Below are 16,464 nucleotides of genomic sequence, written 5' to 3'. Positions count from 1 at the left end.
TTAGTGAAAAATTAAATATGTCACCCTTTCTTTATAGTTGAATATTATTTATTCCTTTTGTCACAGAACGAAACAAGACTGCTAGTACATGCGCGGACACGCTTGCGTAGTTCCGCACACCCGGGTGTACGCGGTCCACGCCCTCTTGCAACGCTTTTAGCGTTGTCTGTTCTGTGGATATGATAATACAGGAAGAAAATTTTTTTAGTGCGGATATTTTTATATTTTGTACATAAACAAAATTTAATGATCACGTACTTTTTCTTTTTTTTTTAACTCAAAAATAACAAAATTATCGTTAGCTAAAGTTATTTACTTTTAAACAGAATTTTAGGGTCACCCTATTGTGCGTTTATTTTATTTTCGTTTGATACCTAAAGAACGTCACCAGATCACTTTTAAGCTGAATATATCTTGTTTAGTAATAATATGTACATTATTTTGTTATTTTAGAGACATAAATTAAAAAAAAAAATTACATAAAATGTATCGAACTGTTTGTAGATTTATATTCTATTAAGGATACAGAACCACGAAAAATTATCCGCACTAAAGACCGAATCACCCTGTATAGTCGGAGGCATAATTATCCGCCCACTTTATATACTCGCGTCATATTAAAGAGGGCGGATAATTGTGCCTCTGAGTATGGTTTAAGAGCTGTTGTTGCTATCCTTTTTTTGTTTCAATATGGCTTTGCAATACATTTAGCCAGTCAGTTTTTTATTCTTTACAAGTTAGCCCTTGACTACAATCTCACCTGATGGTAAGTGATGATGCAGTCTAAGATGAAAGTGGATTAACTAGAAGTAGGATGAAATCTACACCCCCTTTCGGTTTCTACACGAAATCGTACCGGAACGCTAAATCGCTTGGCAGTACGTCTTTGCCGGTAGAGTGGTAACTAGCCACGGCTGAAGCCTCCCATCAGCTAGACCTGGACCAATTGAGTAAATCTCAATCGGCTCAGCCGGGGATCGAAGCCAGGACTTCCGTTTTGAGGATTCTCAATACCACTGCGCCACGGAGGCCGTCAAAGCCACAATAAGGCGAAAGTAGTCAAATATAGTTACATACATTGTCCATCGTTGGCAGTCAGTCAATCCTAGTAAAGTCATGGCATGCAATGTAAGTAAGGCGAAGGCAACCTTACTAAAACTTTTGAGAGTTTACCGAGAAAAACACTCTTGTGCAACATCCACTTAACTTATGCACCTTCACAGAATCAATAGATTATTGAATAGAATATATTCTACTTTATGCAATAAAACTCTTAAATGCAAGCAATGAAAATACAACAGCTACATGTGATTCCTTCGATTTTCCCGAAAAACTATTCGCTATCTTTACACAGCGGACCATTACTATATTCAGTCGTCTAATATGTCATTTTTTTTGTCTGTTGTTAAGTACCAATTTGGTAAGTATTTGTTAAGTATCTACTAATATTATAAAGCTTAAGAGTTTGTTTATCTGCTTGGACGCGCTAATCTCAGAAAGTACTGGTCCAATTTGAAAAATTCTTTCAGTGTTAGTTAGCCCGTTTATCGAGGAAGGCTATAGGCTATATATTATCCCGGTATTCCCACGGGAACGGGAACCACGCGGGTAAAACCTAGTAAATAACAAATGAGGGTAGTACATATTTTTAATGCTGAATCTTAGACCATTATAAAGCTTTTAAAAATGCTGATCATCATCAACCCATATTCGGCTCATTGCTGAGCTCGAGTCTCCTTTCAGAATGAAAGGGGTTAGGCCAATAATCCACCACGCTGGCCCAAAGCGGATTGGCAGACTTCACACACGCAGGGAGTTAAGAAAATTCTCTGGTATGCAGGTTTCCTCACGATGTTTTCCTTCACCGTTTGAGACACGTGATATTTAATGTCTTAAAATGCACACAACTGAAAAGTTAGAGGTGCATGCCCCGGACCGGATTCGAACCCACATCCTCCGGAATCGGAGACAGGTCGTATTCACTGGGCTATCACGGTACCTGATAGTAGTGATGATGAATAGTATAGCTGAAATAAGTATCTTGATGGTATATTTAATGGATCGGGATAGGTATTCTGCCATTTTTGGCTCAACTTTACTGTATTCTTACAGATGTTATATTGAAAAATAATTTAAGTACTAAGTTGTCTTAATTATGACCATACTCGAGTCAAAAAAAATCAAGTTTTTGTATACATTAGCGGGTGTTCAACCTGCCAGGACTTTCGAATTCCTTTGCTCGTTAAAAATCTGTGACGTATGTTATAGACTTGTTTGACGCTTGAACTATTATTTATGGGCTTGTGAACCGTTACTGTGACTTACAATGTACGACACGACGACGATACGACTAAATGTCGTTATGTAGTCGTTGAATATCAGGCGCTTTTACTTGTAACTAACTTACTGATAAAACTTTTTTTATTCTATACAGTTAGCCCATATCTACAATCTCACTTGACTTGTGAGGAGGATGAAAATCCACACCCTTTCGGTTTGTACACGATATAGAACTGGAACGTTAAATCGCTTGCCGGTAAGGACTGGCTAACGTTACCCGAGAACTTTAGGTTCTTCTGAGAAATTGGAATTACGAATATAACACAGCTTATGGTATATACATATACTCACAAATAGCGTGGTTTTCTATTGATATGAGAATTTTTGGTTAATTTGGTTTAGTAGATCCAGATACACCTCTACAACCTCACAAACTTTATCGCTTTAAAATATTGAATAGACAAGCACGCACAACTTCTCAGAAAACGAGGTGATGATTATGTTACACTACATAATCATCACCTCGTTTTCTGAGAAGTTGTTTAAATTAGTTCTCAGCGAGACTATTATACTTGCGTAGTTCATATTGCAACTTCAAAGCGAACTTGCTCGCCGCGAATTAGGTCTAATGTATGTTTTCGTTACAAAGTCAGACGTGCGATTGTAAGCACGTTTGACAAAAATCTTAGAATTACATTTCTTAGTTAACAACTTAAGTGTCATCAATGAATTTGCCAAACTATATATACATACACTTGTTAGTATACCTACTCTGCGATTTAGTCGGTAAAGTCAGTCATTGACGGTCAATTATTGTCATGTTTCTGCAGCGCAAACGGCAACGAAGACGTTTAATAAGTCGAGCCATCATGCACGCAGCGACCAATACACGATCCGTTATAGTCGTGGGTGCTGCAGAAACGTGAGAATAATTGACCTTCAATGGCGACCTTTAGTGAGCGGGTGCTCCTAATGGATTCTACACCCTTTACGATCGGTTCGCTGTTCTACAAATCGTAGTCGCATCGTTGCAGTGAACTGTAAACGATCGTTAATTATAATGCTCGCGGCAACTTAACAAAACTATTACATACAGGGTTCCCAACTTAGGGGTTTTCCCCCCAGATTTAGGGGGCAAATAAGTGAAATAGGATTTTTTTAGGGGTCTGAAATTTTTAGGGGTATTTTCAGGGATTTTTTGACTCTTTAATATTTTTAAATTGATGATAATTTTAATAATTCTTTCTTGGTCTAGCGACTTATAACGACATATAATACGTTATTCTACAACCACTCTGAGGCAATTGGAGGCAATTTTCATCGAATAAAAAAAATTGGTAAATTTATTCATTGTCAACATGTATGATTTCAAAAAATCTGAATCTTCATATAAAGACGTAGTATTTTGTCTGTATTAAATATAGACTTTTGAAACATATGACAGCATATTATTTCTAAATTATTATGAATTTATATTTTTTAGGGGGACAACTCAATAATTAAGGCGATTTTAGGGGTTTTTGACACCAACTTTAGGGATAAATATTTTGGAGAGTTGGTAACACTGATTACATAAAATATATCAGTCAGTGGCCGATCGCGGCGCGGGGAGGTTGTGTACGAGTGTTCGAGTTCTATATTAAACAGGTGAGTGGGTTCACGTAATCCTTTACGATATTGATTGTCTATTTTTAATTCACCGTCGGTTATTAGCCTATTTGACCTATTACAGATCTCCCTATTATAGGAAAGCTTTAAAGCTTCTTATATTAGACACTAAACCCACCTCGTTGTTTCAATGTTGGGTGGTGGGCTGAGTTTGACTCTACAACGTTTATCAGAAGATAGTGACCGGGATGTTAATTTGTTCTCTGAGGCATGGTATAAAAGTTTAAACCTAAGCCCTCATTCGCACGAGAGTTTTTCTAACGTTAAATAAGCGGTCAAATACAACAAATGCATTCTAAAGTATATGTTCACACGACAACGTTTTTAAAACGCGACGCTTTTTTTCGAGCAGTGTTGCATTTTCAGTTTTGGGCGTTGGAAATAGACCTTTATTTAACTTCATACTATATTTTAGCGCTTTTTCAACGTTCGTTAAAAAAACTTTCGTGCGAATGAGGATTAACTCTCTGGGCTAATGGTACCTATGAATGGAAGAAAGGCTTAATATTTTACATCCTGAAGGCTCACCTCACGATTCAAAGCCTATAGTTTAACTACTGGTGACTGGAACAACGAGGGTAGCCAGTAGCCACAATTATTTTACCAACGGAGATTTGTAAAATAATTGTGGCTACTGAATGTTAAAGCCGGTAATAGCTCCAAAGTTAATAGGCTCGAGAGTCTTGGGTTCCATACTCGGATTGTTTACTCTTAACATAGTTTTCATGGTCATGAACTAACTAACATGGTCATCCAGTACTCCATCCATCCATCTGGTGTACTGGAACGCATTTTTCTTTCTTTAGTAGTGATCTTTCTTTCTTTATATCAGTAATCAGTAAGTAAATACCTATATTTTTATGATTTATTGATTAGGTACCTGCCAATTGGTCGTTTTAATAAAACTGTAACTTAGCTCTAAACTGCGTTGTAAACTTCATGTCTTTTATGGAGCTTAGACCCACCACGCAACTCTAATTCAACCGGTCTTACAGTCATAACAATCACTATCGAATAATTAACGATGTACGAAACACGAAGGCGCATCACTACAAACTTCTCAACTCCAGCTTACTTCCTACCTACTAAGAATATATTGGACGGAAGAAAAACCCAATAGCCAATACTTTGTATGTGATTCAAACCTACGATCTGATGCATAGCCGCAAACGTAGTGATTGATGATTATATTATAGGTACCTAATTTGGTAGGTATCTTTGGTAAACAGACAAGCTAACGTTATCATTATCATCATCATTATCAACCCACATTCGGCTCAGTGTTAAGCTCGAGTCTCCTCTCAGAACGAGAATGCATTTTAAGTATCACGTGTCTCAAACGGTGAAGGAAAAACATCATGAGGAAACCTGCATACGTGACAATTTTCTTAATTCTCTGCGTGTGTGAAGTCTGCCAATCCGCATTGGGCCAGCATGATGGACTATTGGCCTAGCCCCCCTCATTCTGAGAGGAGACTCGAGCTCAGCAGTGAGCCGAATATGGGTCGATAACGACGACTTGGCTTCAGGGGCTGATCTTTCATGGATTACGCTAAAGAATGCAGCCCGGGATATATACTGCTAGAAAAAAATGTTTCAGCCCTTTTGACTAGATCAGCGTTTCCCAACCTTTTTTAGCCACAGACCCCTAGGATATCAAACACAGTTTTCACGGAACCCCTTAAAATAAACAGTAAAAAAGAATCCGATTAGGTATTTATTTTAGTTATTACAGACTAGCTGACGCCGCGCGGTTTCACCCGCGTGGTTCCCGTTCCCGTAAGAATACAGAGATGATATATAGCCTATAACCTTCCTCGATAAATGGGCTATCTAACACTAAAAGAATTTTTCAAATCAGACCAGTAGTTCCTGAGATTAGCGCGTTCAATCAAACAAACAAACAAACTCTTCAGCTTTATAATATTAGTATAGATACAAAATAAGTACTTATAACTTTTAACTATGAAATATATGAAAAAAGTTCAAGTTGAAGTAAGCAGTTATATGCGTGTTGAAAGGTCAGACCCTCTCAATATTCAAATTAGTATTTCACATACGAGACATTAGCAATTATGTATGGCCCAGAGATGACACCGCGGACCCCCACACATATATTCGCGGACCCCCGGGAAACGATGGACTAGATGAAAGGACATAAAGAAGAATTTGTAAACAGCTTACAACAAAGTAAATCAGTTTCGCGTCTACAACCGCTTTGTCCGCGAAAGTTACGTCAACCGGTGAAAGTCAGTCTCCGCTTGATATGATATAAATGTATACAAAATACCTGCTCTGATATCTACTCTAGCTAGGTATGCCTTCATTTTGCAGAATTGTGTCTTCTTCGATCAGTGTGTTTACACCAGCGTTTCCCAACCTTTTTCAGCCAACGGACTCCTAGGAAATCCAGCACAGTTTTCACGGACCCCTTAATAAAACAAACAGTAAAAAAATCCCTGTGAATGCGGCAATGATGCCAGATAATAACTAGATTCATCTTCTTTACACGCCTGAAGCCGGTCCGCCCATACGGCGAACGGAGCAGTCGCTCGAGGCGCCAAATCCTAGAGGGCGCCTAAATGGTAAAGAACGTTGGTCACTCCAGAGTATGGTCGAGATCTTCACGTTCCATACTTCTATTGCACTCACAATTTGTGTAGGAGCAAACAGGAGAGGCGCCATAATTGGATCTCGCTCCATTCTAAAATTTACTTCGGGCCGGCGCTGCCTGAAGCCCTATTCGAGACTCGGTCATAGCCCGAGCACCGTCGGTACTAACTTACTAACTACTAACTAACTGCCACAAACTTGTCACAAGTAATTTCATGGAATAAAGTTGATCAATACTTCAAGTATTGCTTCACCTGTAGTGAGCGAAGGCAGAGGTATACGAAATAATAAATCCTCACTTATGCTGTTGTTGTGTTCGTAACGAACATATGCCCTCATCTAAAAATAATAAAATCTACTCGCTTTAAGTAAGTTTAGCGATTACGAGATATTAGCATTTATGTATGGTCCAGAGATGACACCGCAGATCCCCATACACATACGCGTGGACCCCCAGGGGTCCGCGGACCACAGGTTGGGAAACCATGGTTTAGACAAACCCTGGCGCAGTGTAAGATTTCTCTAAAGACCTTTAACCGAGTTTTTCGAAGTGTTATCTTGTACTAAGTTGTATTACCACAAAGATTGAAGCTGCAAGTCGAACCAATATCGACAAGTTATGCTTTCGAGTCTTTTCCGATGTACCCTACAGCCAATTATGGAATTACGTCCGTGGTGGCGATTGGTGAACATGGTTTCTCATATTATGCCAAGGAAAATATGAAAAATACGCTTGACACTTAGATGGACCCCAAAAACCCTTAAAATCTGCTACCTTCCAAATCCACCTCAGTCCAAACTCCATAATTGGCTACTACACTTACCTATGGTAGGAGCATTGGTTGCACAAATCCTAAAATGTCTTAGACATCGAAGACTCTTGGTCTACGTCCATGGGGTTAAATCGCTAGTCTTTTTGACAAATAAGTCAAGGTTCAATGACATCTTACATCACTGATTGAATCAATCAAAATCGAAATGTCAAAGTTGCCAACTAGATCTGATTGTGTACAAACACAAAATGGTTTTTACATCGTTTAGTGAAAGTGAACTGTTTTTGTGATGCCGCAGTAGACCAGCGCTCAGGTAACCAGTTTTGATACAGTTTTCGTCCTTGAAGTTGTTATAGTTTGATTAGATTTCGATTTCTGTCTAATCTCTTAGATTAATTGATTATTTTCGCTGTAGTTTTGCTAATGGATTGAGCATAATTTTGAGCCTCTGAGACACGAACAACCATTTATAATGGTTCTCTGTAGGGCCAGGTCTTTCTTCAGGCAGAGACACGGAGATAATTTTCCGTAGAGAATTAAGAAAATTCTCAGGTATGCAGGTTTCCTGACGAAGTTTTCGTTCACTAGCTAGCTGACGCCGCGCGTCGATAAATGGACTAATAATTACTGAGATTAGTGCGTTCAAACAAACAAACAAACAAACTCTTCAGCTTTATAATATAAGTATAGATGAAGATCTCTATCAGACCAGATCTGAGCAAATATTCAGGTTATTTTAATGCCATTTGGCACCAGAGTAAGGAGGACGAGCTCCTCACAATACGCGCCGTCTCAAGAATCACTGCCTTCGCCCTTCTGTATCCGACTCTTGATCCAACAGTTAAGCGAAAGCTTCTTGAGGTGTTGGTCGAAGCTTTTCGCTATAAGACCATTGACTGAAACAACTATCGGAACAATAATAGTTGACTCAACATTCCACATGGCGGTAATCTCGTGAGCAAGGTCAAAGTATTTTGATCCCTACTGAAAATTATTATAATATTTGGAGCACAATTATAACAAGCAGAACCATTTGCATATAATTATACCTATGACTGCGTCAGAGATTTCACATCTTCGGAAAAAGGGAAGTCCCCTAGAAAAACAAGTGTTGGTCTTATTACTTAACAAAATAAAACTAAGCTAAGTTACTTACACGAAGAGAATATTTCCTTATAAATTGTCAGCCGTTTACTATAATCCTTAATTTATTTAATTAACCCCTGACGCAAACAGTTTGACAGTTTTATAAGTTTGACGTGTCTGTCTGTTTGTTTGTGGCACCATAGCTCCTGAACGGATGAAGCGATTTCAATTTAGTTTTTTTGTATGAAAGGTGACTTATGTGCGAGTGTACTGACTGACATAGTGATCTATCAACGCATAGTCCAAAAAAATGAGGCTACGGGCTGAAATTTGGCTTGCAGGTAGATGTTATGACCTCATCCGCTAAGAAAGGATTTTGATCAATCTACCCCCCAAAGCCTCACTATCCGTGACTATCCTCACTATTAGTCAGGCTTGCCATCGCACCCAAATGACGACCACGACCACTCTGTCAAGAGTGTAACGACAAAGAAGAAAAATAAGAAGAAGAAGAAGAGACCCCCAAAGAGATAAAATAGGGGATGAAAGTTTGTATCAAATTTTGTCAATTTTAAACCGATCGGGCTAAGATTTTGCATGCATAAAGCTACTAAGACGTAAGCATCCTCTAATAAAGGATTTTGATAAATTCCACCCCTAAGGGGACAAAATAGGCGTAGAAAGTTTGTATGGAAAGTCCTTCATTTTAAGAGACAGTTTTAAGAATTTGTTCATAAATCATAAAAAATACGAAATATAATGTGATACAAAAATTTTTAAAATTCAACCCCCAAAGTGATGAAATAGATGAATAAAAATAATATAAAATTAAGTAAACCTAGTAAGACGTTAAGGTTAAACAACTTACTCGCAGTGTAAGACCAATTTTCCTTATAATTGCTTGCCCGTCACTTATTGCCTCAGAGGTCAAGGCCGACAATAATTTGGATCTTTGACCGTAAAATTGACTACGTGTTGCGTGTTTATAGTTTGTTGTTTGTGTATAATTACTGTACTACCTACTGACGGGACTTTTACGTCGTTATCACTAGGATAACCAAAACCATTTTTACCTAATTGCAAGTAAATTAAACAAAATAACGATAAACAAAATGGCCATGTTCAAGATATATACCTAATTTTCTATACAAAACAAAAAATTAAGAAAATATTTTTTTTTTTCCTGAGATTGAAAGCAAAATGTGAGCAAAACATGTTTTTTTCAAAAAAATAAACTATCGAGAAAAGTTTTATATTTTGTATAGTCATAACGAAGCTAACACTTCGAAATATCATTTACCCAAATATCAGGCTCCTAACTTTTCCAGAATCTGAGATCCAGAACCATTTGTAACCACCAAATTACATATTGCACACTCTTAATTTATAATTAGTAAGTAGGTATTAATTAGCAGGATTTCTGAAAAAGGGTTCACACCTTTAATGTTGAAATTATTGTTTTCATAGAATCTCGGGACGAGACCCTAGAAAGCTGTTTATTTTTACGATGGCGTTTACCTATCTGTATGTTGGTCTAGCATATGTGTAATGTGTATGTATGTAAGTAACCGTCTCATAACGTTGGCTTAACCGATTTGAACAAAATAGGCTGTCTTTCAAAGCGCTTACCAAACTTTCATATTCAGACTAGTACCTATATAGTAAACTAGCGGACGCCCGCGACTTCGTCCACGTGGAATTGAGTTTCTTACAAATCCCGCGGGAACCATGGATTTCTCGGAATGAAAAGTAGCCTATGTGTTAATCCAAAATCTATTTCCATTCCAAAGAGCCAAATCGCTTCAGTAGCCGCAGCGTAAAGGAGGAACAAACATACGTAAATGACAAAAAAAAATGTTATCGTGGGATATCCTTAGATCGCGGAGTTTTAGACCTTTTCAATGTGTGCAATACCTAGTACATTATTTTTTTTAATTTTAAGAAATCTCAAAAACAAAAATCGACTTCAAAAAAAAACAAAACAAAACCAATTGTTTTGGAAGTCGTATAAAATGGCTGGGAAAGTCAATATCTATCTTTTAATAGCATGAAACTAAACCTACAATAAGATTAAGATTTTATTCGAGTCATTGTCAATAGTAAACCAATGCTTGTGTAGTACGTAGGTACTACGACTATGTAATATTCATAAACATCAGTATTTACTATCTAAGTAACAGGCACAGGGTTACACGATTACCTACTACTAGCAATGATTATTTAAATTTAAAATATCGTTGACTACTACTAATATACATATACTTGACTACTTGATGTCCATACTTACTATATTACGTACTAATATACGTATTAGTCTGTTGGTCACTAACAGAGTCCCTGTGGCTTCACACGCATAGTTCCCGTTCCCGAGGGAATACGGCGATAAAATATAGCCTATGTTCATCAGGGGTAATGTAGGATTCTAAAGGCGTGTCCAAACATAGCGCGGCGGCAACACGCGGCAATCGCGAGACAGCACTGCCGCGCGGCTAGTGTGTACTGTAGACCAAGGAACATATTTACTCAGGCCTCAGACCAATTATTGTATAAGACCTGCCTCGCTAGACGTTACTTTTCTGTCAAAGTATATGATCAACGATCTAATGCGATTGTGAAGACTGTCTCTATAGTATCGATGTTAAATAGTTGTAATCGTGTTCGTCGGTTAAAGAGCTCCGTAAAAATACCTTTTTGTGTAATTGAATTGTGTAAAAAACGGACGAAAACTTCTAGTTTAGTATAAGATATATACCAAATCTAAGCTCGTTTTCTTCAGAAAATGACAGAACATTTTGTTCGTGGCTATGAGTGCGATACAGGTCCTTCTATAATTGGTCTGAGACTCAGGCTGTAGACACCCCAGAAACATTCGTGCGCGGCGGCAGTCCACCAGCGATATTTTATATTAGATATGTTATGTGTCTACAAAATCACAGCAAAAAGTGATCTGAATTTAGCTACTCCACTCGCGCACACATGCACAATTTTGTGTTTACTTACATTATATGTATATTTATGAATACATATACTTATAGGTTTTCTGAACACTCAACTCGACATTGTAGACAATATTTAGATATTATTTGTTTAAATAACTTTCTTTATTTACTATGTGACTAAATGAAATGAAGACAATTAGCCACATTTGTTCGTCTCAATTTCGACGCACTAATGACATGTCTAATAATATAAAATCTTTGGCACGCACACGGCGCGGCAATCGCGCGCGGCGGCGGCGGCGTGCCGCTCACGATTGCCGCGCTATGTTTGGACTCGCCTTTATAGTTTTTCAAATCGGTTCAGTAGTTTCAAAGCTTATTTGTTTTATAGTATAAATATAATAAATACCTATTTCTATCACACTACCATAAAATAAAACCACCACGTTGGGCCAGTGGTTAGACTGCGACTTTAGGTGATGAGGTCTTAGGTTCAAGTCCTGGGTCGATTAATAAAATATTGAGCTTTTTTCTTTAACAAAATCATTAATTTTTAGCCCGAAGTTGGGACTTATTAACCATGGTATGGACATGGAAGTAAGTTTTTAATTTATATTATACATAATATTATTTATTATTTACATATTTAAATCTTGAAATAAAAAAGAAAAGCTTTTGATGTTCGACCCGATTCTCGAACCAAAAGATAAAGAATTAATTAGCTCGATCCCCTAATATCCTATCTATACTAATATTATAAAATAATATATTATATATATTCTTTTTTATGTATAGTCTCAATGAGAGAGAATTATAAAAGAGAGTTTGTTTGTATGTAATAATCTCTGCAACTACCTGTTCGATAGTGATACCTAATCCCACAATGAGTGACATCTTACTTTAAATGAGTGTAGGTGGGGAAACTTAGTATGAAAGTGTGTTAGGACCCTAACTACGATTTTTTCTAATGAGGAACGGAACCCTGAAAAGGCATCAATACCGTAGAGCGAACAAAACCTCGGCAAATATGGCTATAAATTAAATCCACATGCGGGTATTGAATTAGATTATTATTAAAATATAACTAGTATGTGATCTATAATCACTATACTGGCTCTTGGTATGTGTCTAATGGCTTTTGCGCACTGCTAGATATCTGTAGTAATTTTGTAATTTAATCTCTGTTTTTGCCTCACACTAACAGCTCACAAATCGTTTTATCGAGTGTTAACTACCTTCAAAATGAAGACCACATACGATGGTAACATTTTTGTTTCCTATACGGTTAAATTTAGGTATTCATGTTTTCAATAAGAAACTGCTTTCAATAGTGCGTACAGTAATCCTCCCGCTAACCGCAGTGTGTAAATGGTTCACGACCATCTATAACAAATAATTGATCATGACAAATAAATATAACGCGTGACTTGTTTCAAATCGCCACCACTCGCCACTGACTCGAGAGTCGCGTCTCGTCTCGGTGTAATGGCGCGCGACCTTTCATTATTTTTTTTAATTTTGTTTCTTTCAAAATACTTATTCTAAATTCAAAATACAATCAGTTTCTGAACGATCGTTGTTCCATTAATCGAATGTTACGTTCATTTAATAATTTCTGAACGCTTTTTACAGTGGTACTTTCGCTGTTTTATTTTATTAAAAAAAATATTATCGTTGACTGTTCTACAATCGATTTCTGAACGGAGTGTTCTATTTATTTGAAAAAGAAATTTAGTAATTATTACCACCATTGCTTAATATATTTGTTGAATGAAAAGCGTAATTGATTTTTGAAAGTTCATTGTTATTTTTTTGGAAGCATACGCAATTTGGTCTTGAACGGTTATTAATTTTTCAAGAGATTTGGTACTTAGGTGAGTTAATATTTTTTAATTTACTTGATTTTTGTTTTATTTTTGATAGGTAATCTAGTCGAAAAATTTTATGTCTAGATACTGACTAGGTAGGTAAGATTTATTTACAAAGGTTAAAGGTTATAATGATAACCAATAAGTTTCGTGGCTTTTGTAGGAAAAAATAATGTGGGTATTTTATATTATATAAATGTTTGTGCGTCCGTTAAGTGAACCTTGGACTTTTTGAATTCGGCCCAGCTCCTTAATCGTTGAGCAATTGTGGCTTATTGATGTTGAATGCATAGTCTCTGCATAACCAATTAACCAGTGCAATTTGTCGGTTTCCCTACTCCATAATAGTTCTTATGTACGCATTTCCGTAAATCGATTAGGTAAGTAATGGTTACAAGCATAAGTATTGTTAAAGGAAAATTCATAAGTAAGGTAAAACTGAAATGTTATTTTCAAGAGTACCAAGAGCTATGTATCATCATTACAGCTCTTGTCAACATACAGTTATCCTTTTGAGCAGTTTTCTAGTATCGATTATTTCTAATCACTGTGGGACATTGTTATCTGTTTGCGCGGTTGGTTTTACCGCGAATAATGAGTATGTTCAATTTTTAACCCCAGACGCAATTAAAAAAAAAAGAAAAGAAAAAAGTGTTTTGTAATTTCTGGACGCTTACCACAGTTCAATACTTTATTCTTTAAAAAAAATACTTCTTTGTCGTTGACGTCCAATTTCTGAACGGAGTTTGTTCTATTTATTCAAAAAAAGAATTCTAGTAAATTTCAAGGTATTTGTAATTTTATTATTATTTATAAAGTGTGTCTATGACAATATACTAGCCCTTACTAGCCCTTAGGGTGCTTTTCCACCAGAGATATGCTACGCTACGTTGCTGTAAATGCGTTTGATATCCACTAATCATGTTCATTGGTGCAGATAGCTTAGCACTGGTGGAAACGGATTCAACTAAGATATGTTTTTTATATGGAAGGATGCGTGCTATGGATGCGTGATATGGATGCGTGCTATAGATGCATGCTATGCTTACATGCTACTATCGATACATCACATACTCGTAACTCGAGCTGTGCTTCTTCATAGCAATTCTCGCACAGCTACAAGTTTAGTATCGGTGGAAACGGTCACACATTTCATAGCGTAGATTTCACATCTTCGCAGAAAATCTCTGGTGGAAAAGCATCCTTAGACGGGTGAACCGATTAAGATACGCTTTATTTATTTGAAGGCTAGTTTTCTAGCAAGGTATCTGAAATACTATGAGATTTCCAGCTCGGGTCTATTAAAAAAAATATACTAAAATGGTTCTCATCGGTGGAAACGGTCACATATTTTCATAGCGTAGATTTCACATCTTCGCAGCAAATCTCTGGTGGAAAAGCACCCTTAGACGGGTGAACCGATTAAGATACGCTTTATTTATTTGAAGGCTAGTTTTCTAGCAAGGGATCTGAAATACGAGTATGTATGTTTCATCAGATTTTGTGGGTTGATTCCCAGCTCGGGTCTATTAAAAAATATATACTAAAATGGTTCTCTTTTGTTAACAGGAAGCATGGGGTGGCTCGTCGCCGCCTTGTTGCTGGGATCACTGCAGCTGAGCGCCCAGTACTTGCTGCCCGGTGACGTCACACCCTCGCACTACGATGTGCGCCTCGCGTACGACATCGACCCGCGCACCAACTTCAGCTTCTTCGGCGTTGTTGATATCCTGGTACACATTACACCATTATATATACATATTATTATTTCTCGAAATTAAACCTGATGGTGGTTAGTGACGTCACATTCTGATACTACGATGTGTGCCACTGTATACAATATGCCCTCAGACCAATTATTGTATAGGACTTGCGTCGCTAGACGTTACTTTTCTGTCAAAGTATATGATCAACGATCTAATGCGATTATAAAAACTGTGTCTATAGAATCGATGATGTTCGTCGGTTAAAGAGCTCCGTAAAAATACCTTTTTGTGTAACTGAATGGTATAAAAAACGGGCAAAAACTTCTAGTTTAGTATAAGATATATACCAAATCTAAGCTCGTTATCTTCAGAAAATGAGAGACAATTTTATTCGTGACTATGAGTGCGATACAGGTCCTTCTATAATTGGTCTGAGAATATGCCTAATATTATATTTGTCGAAACTTAAACCTGCTAGTCAGTGACGTCACATTCTGTTACTACGACGTGTGCCACAGAATACATAGTACGAGCTACGACATTGACTGACACACCAACTTCAGCTTCCTCGGCATTGTTGATATCCTGGTACTTGTTACACCGATAATATCTCCTGTAATTTACTTGCTGCACGAATACGCGGCGCTCCACTCGTCTACGTTAACGGCCCGCGCACTAGCTAAGCTTCTATCGCGTTGTTGATATCCTGGTACTAATAAGGTACACCACGAATATTAACTGTGTTAATTTACATGCTGTCCCGTGACGGGGCGCTTCACATTTGCAATATCGACCGGCACAACAGCTGCTTTAGCGTTGTTGATATCCTGGTACATATAAGGTACACCACGAATATTAGCTGTGTTAATTTACATGCTGTCCCGTGACGGGGCGCCTCACATTTGCGACATTGACCGGCACAACAGCTGCTTTAGCGTTGTTGATATCCTGGTACATATAAGGTACACCACGAATATTATCTGTGGTACTTAATTTACATGTTGTCCCGTGACGGGGCGCCTCACATTTGTGCATCGATCTTTATACCGACTTCAGCTTTTTCACCGTTGTTGATATCCTGGTACTTTTGAATAATATTGCTTCTATAAAATTATGAAAGTGCGTTCGTTTAACCATTACTTACTTACATAAACGAATTTCCCACGTATTTGGGATCTACCTAACACAGCTATGAGCTATTATAGTGTAGATAAAATAGATTTTTTACCTTTTTAAAAAAAAGTTACCTGTACTTACTATTATGTTCTCCTTCTATACCTATATTATACTGTGTCAATAAATTAATAAAAACATATGCATAGACAATATATAGGTCAGATCGTATTACATGCCCTTGATTGCATGCATGCATGCATTGCATTTTCTTTGATCACAATGTCACAGTTATGAGTCACGTTGATCCTGGCATTCGGTTCGATCTGGTTTATTGACGTCATCCTCTATGATATTAGAAAGAGACATCTGTATTCGCTCATTTGTATATCTAGACAGAGATATAATGATATTAAAA

The 16,464-nt window shown here is 37.3% G+C and overlaps 1 protein-coding gene across 1 annotated transcript in view; it reads left to right on the top strand.

The window, feature by feature from the left end:
* Window positions 1-3,849: 3,849 nt before the first annotated feature.
* Window positions 3,850-16,464, top strand: part of LOC112051953 (aminopeptidase N) — a 46,603-nt gene continuing 33,988 nt past the window's right edge. Inside the window, exons 1-2 of the mRNA XM_052889100.1 lie at window positions 3,850-3,927; window positions 14,797-14,960. Coding sequence (XP_052745060.1) covers window positions 14,802-14,960 — 159 coding nt within the window. The 5' untranslated portion in view covers window positions 3,850-3,927; window positions 14,797-14,801. The remainder of the gene's footprint in view (window positions 3,928-14,796; window positions 14,961-16,464) is intronic.

Source organism: Bicyclus anynana, chromosome 24, assembly GCF_947172395.1.
Source record: "Bicyclus anynana chromosome 24, ilBicAnyn1.1, whole genome shotgun sequence".
Taxonomy (NCBI): domain Eukaryota; kingdom Metazoa; phylum Arthropoda; class Insecta; order Lepidoptera; family Nymphalidae; genus Bicyclus; species Bicyclus anynana.
Note: the sequence above shows the minus strand (reverse complement) of the source record. Positions and strands in the feature narration are given on the sequence as shown.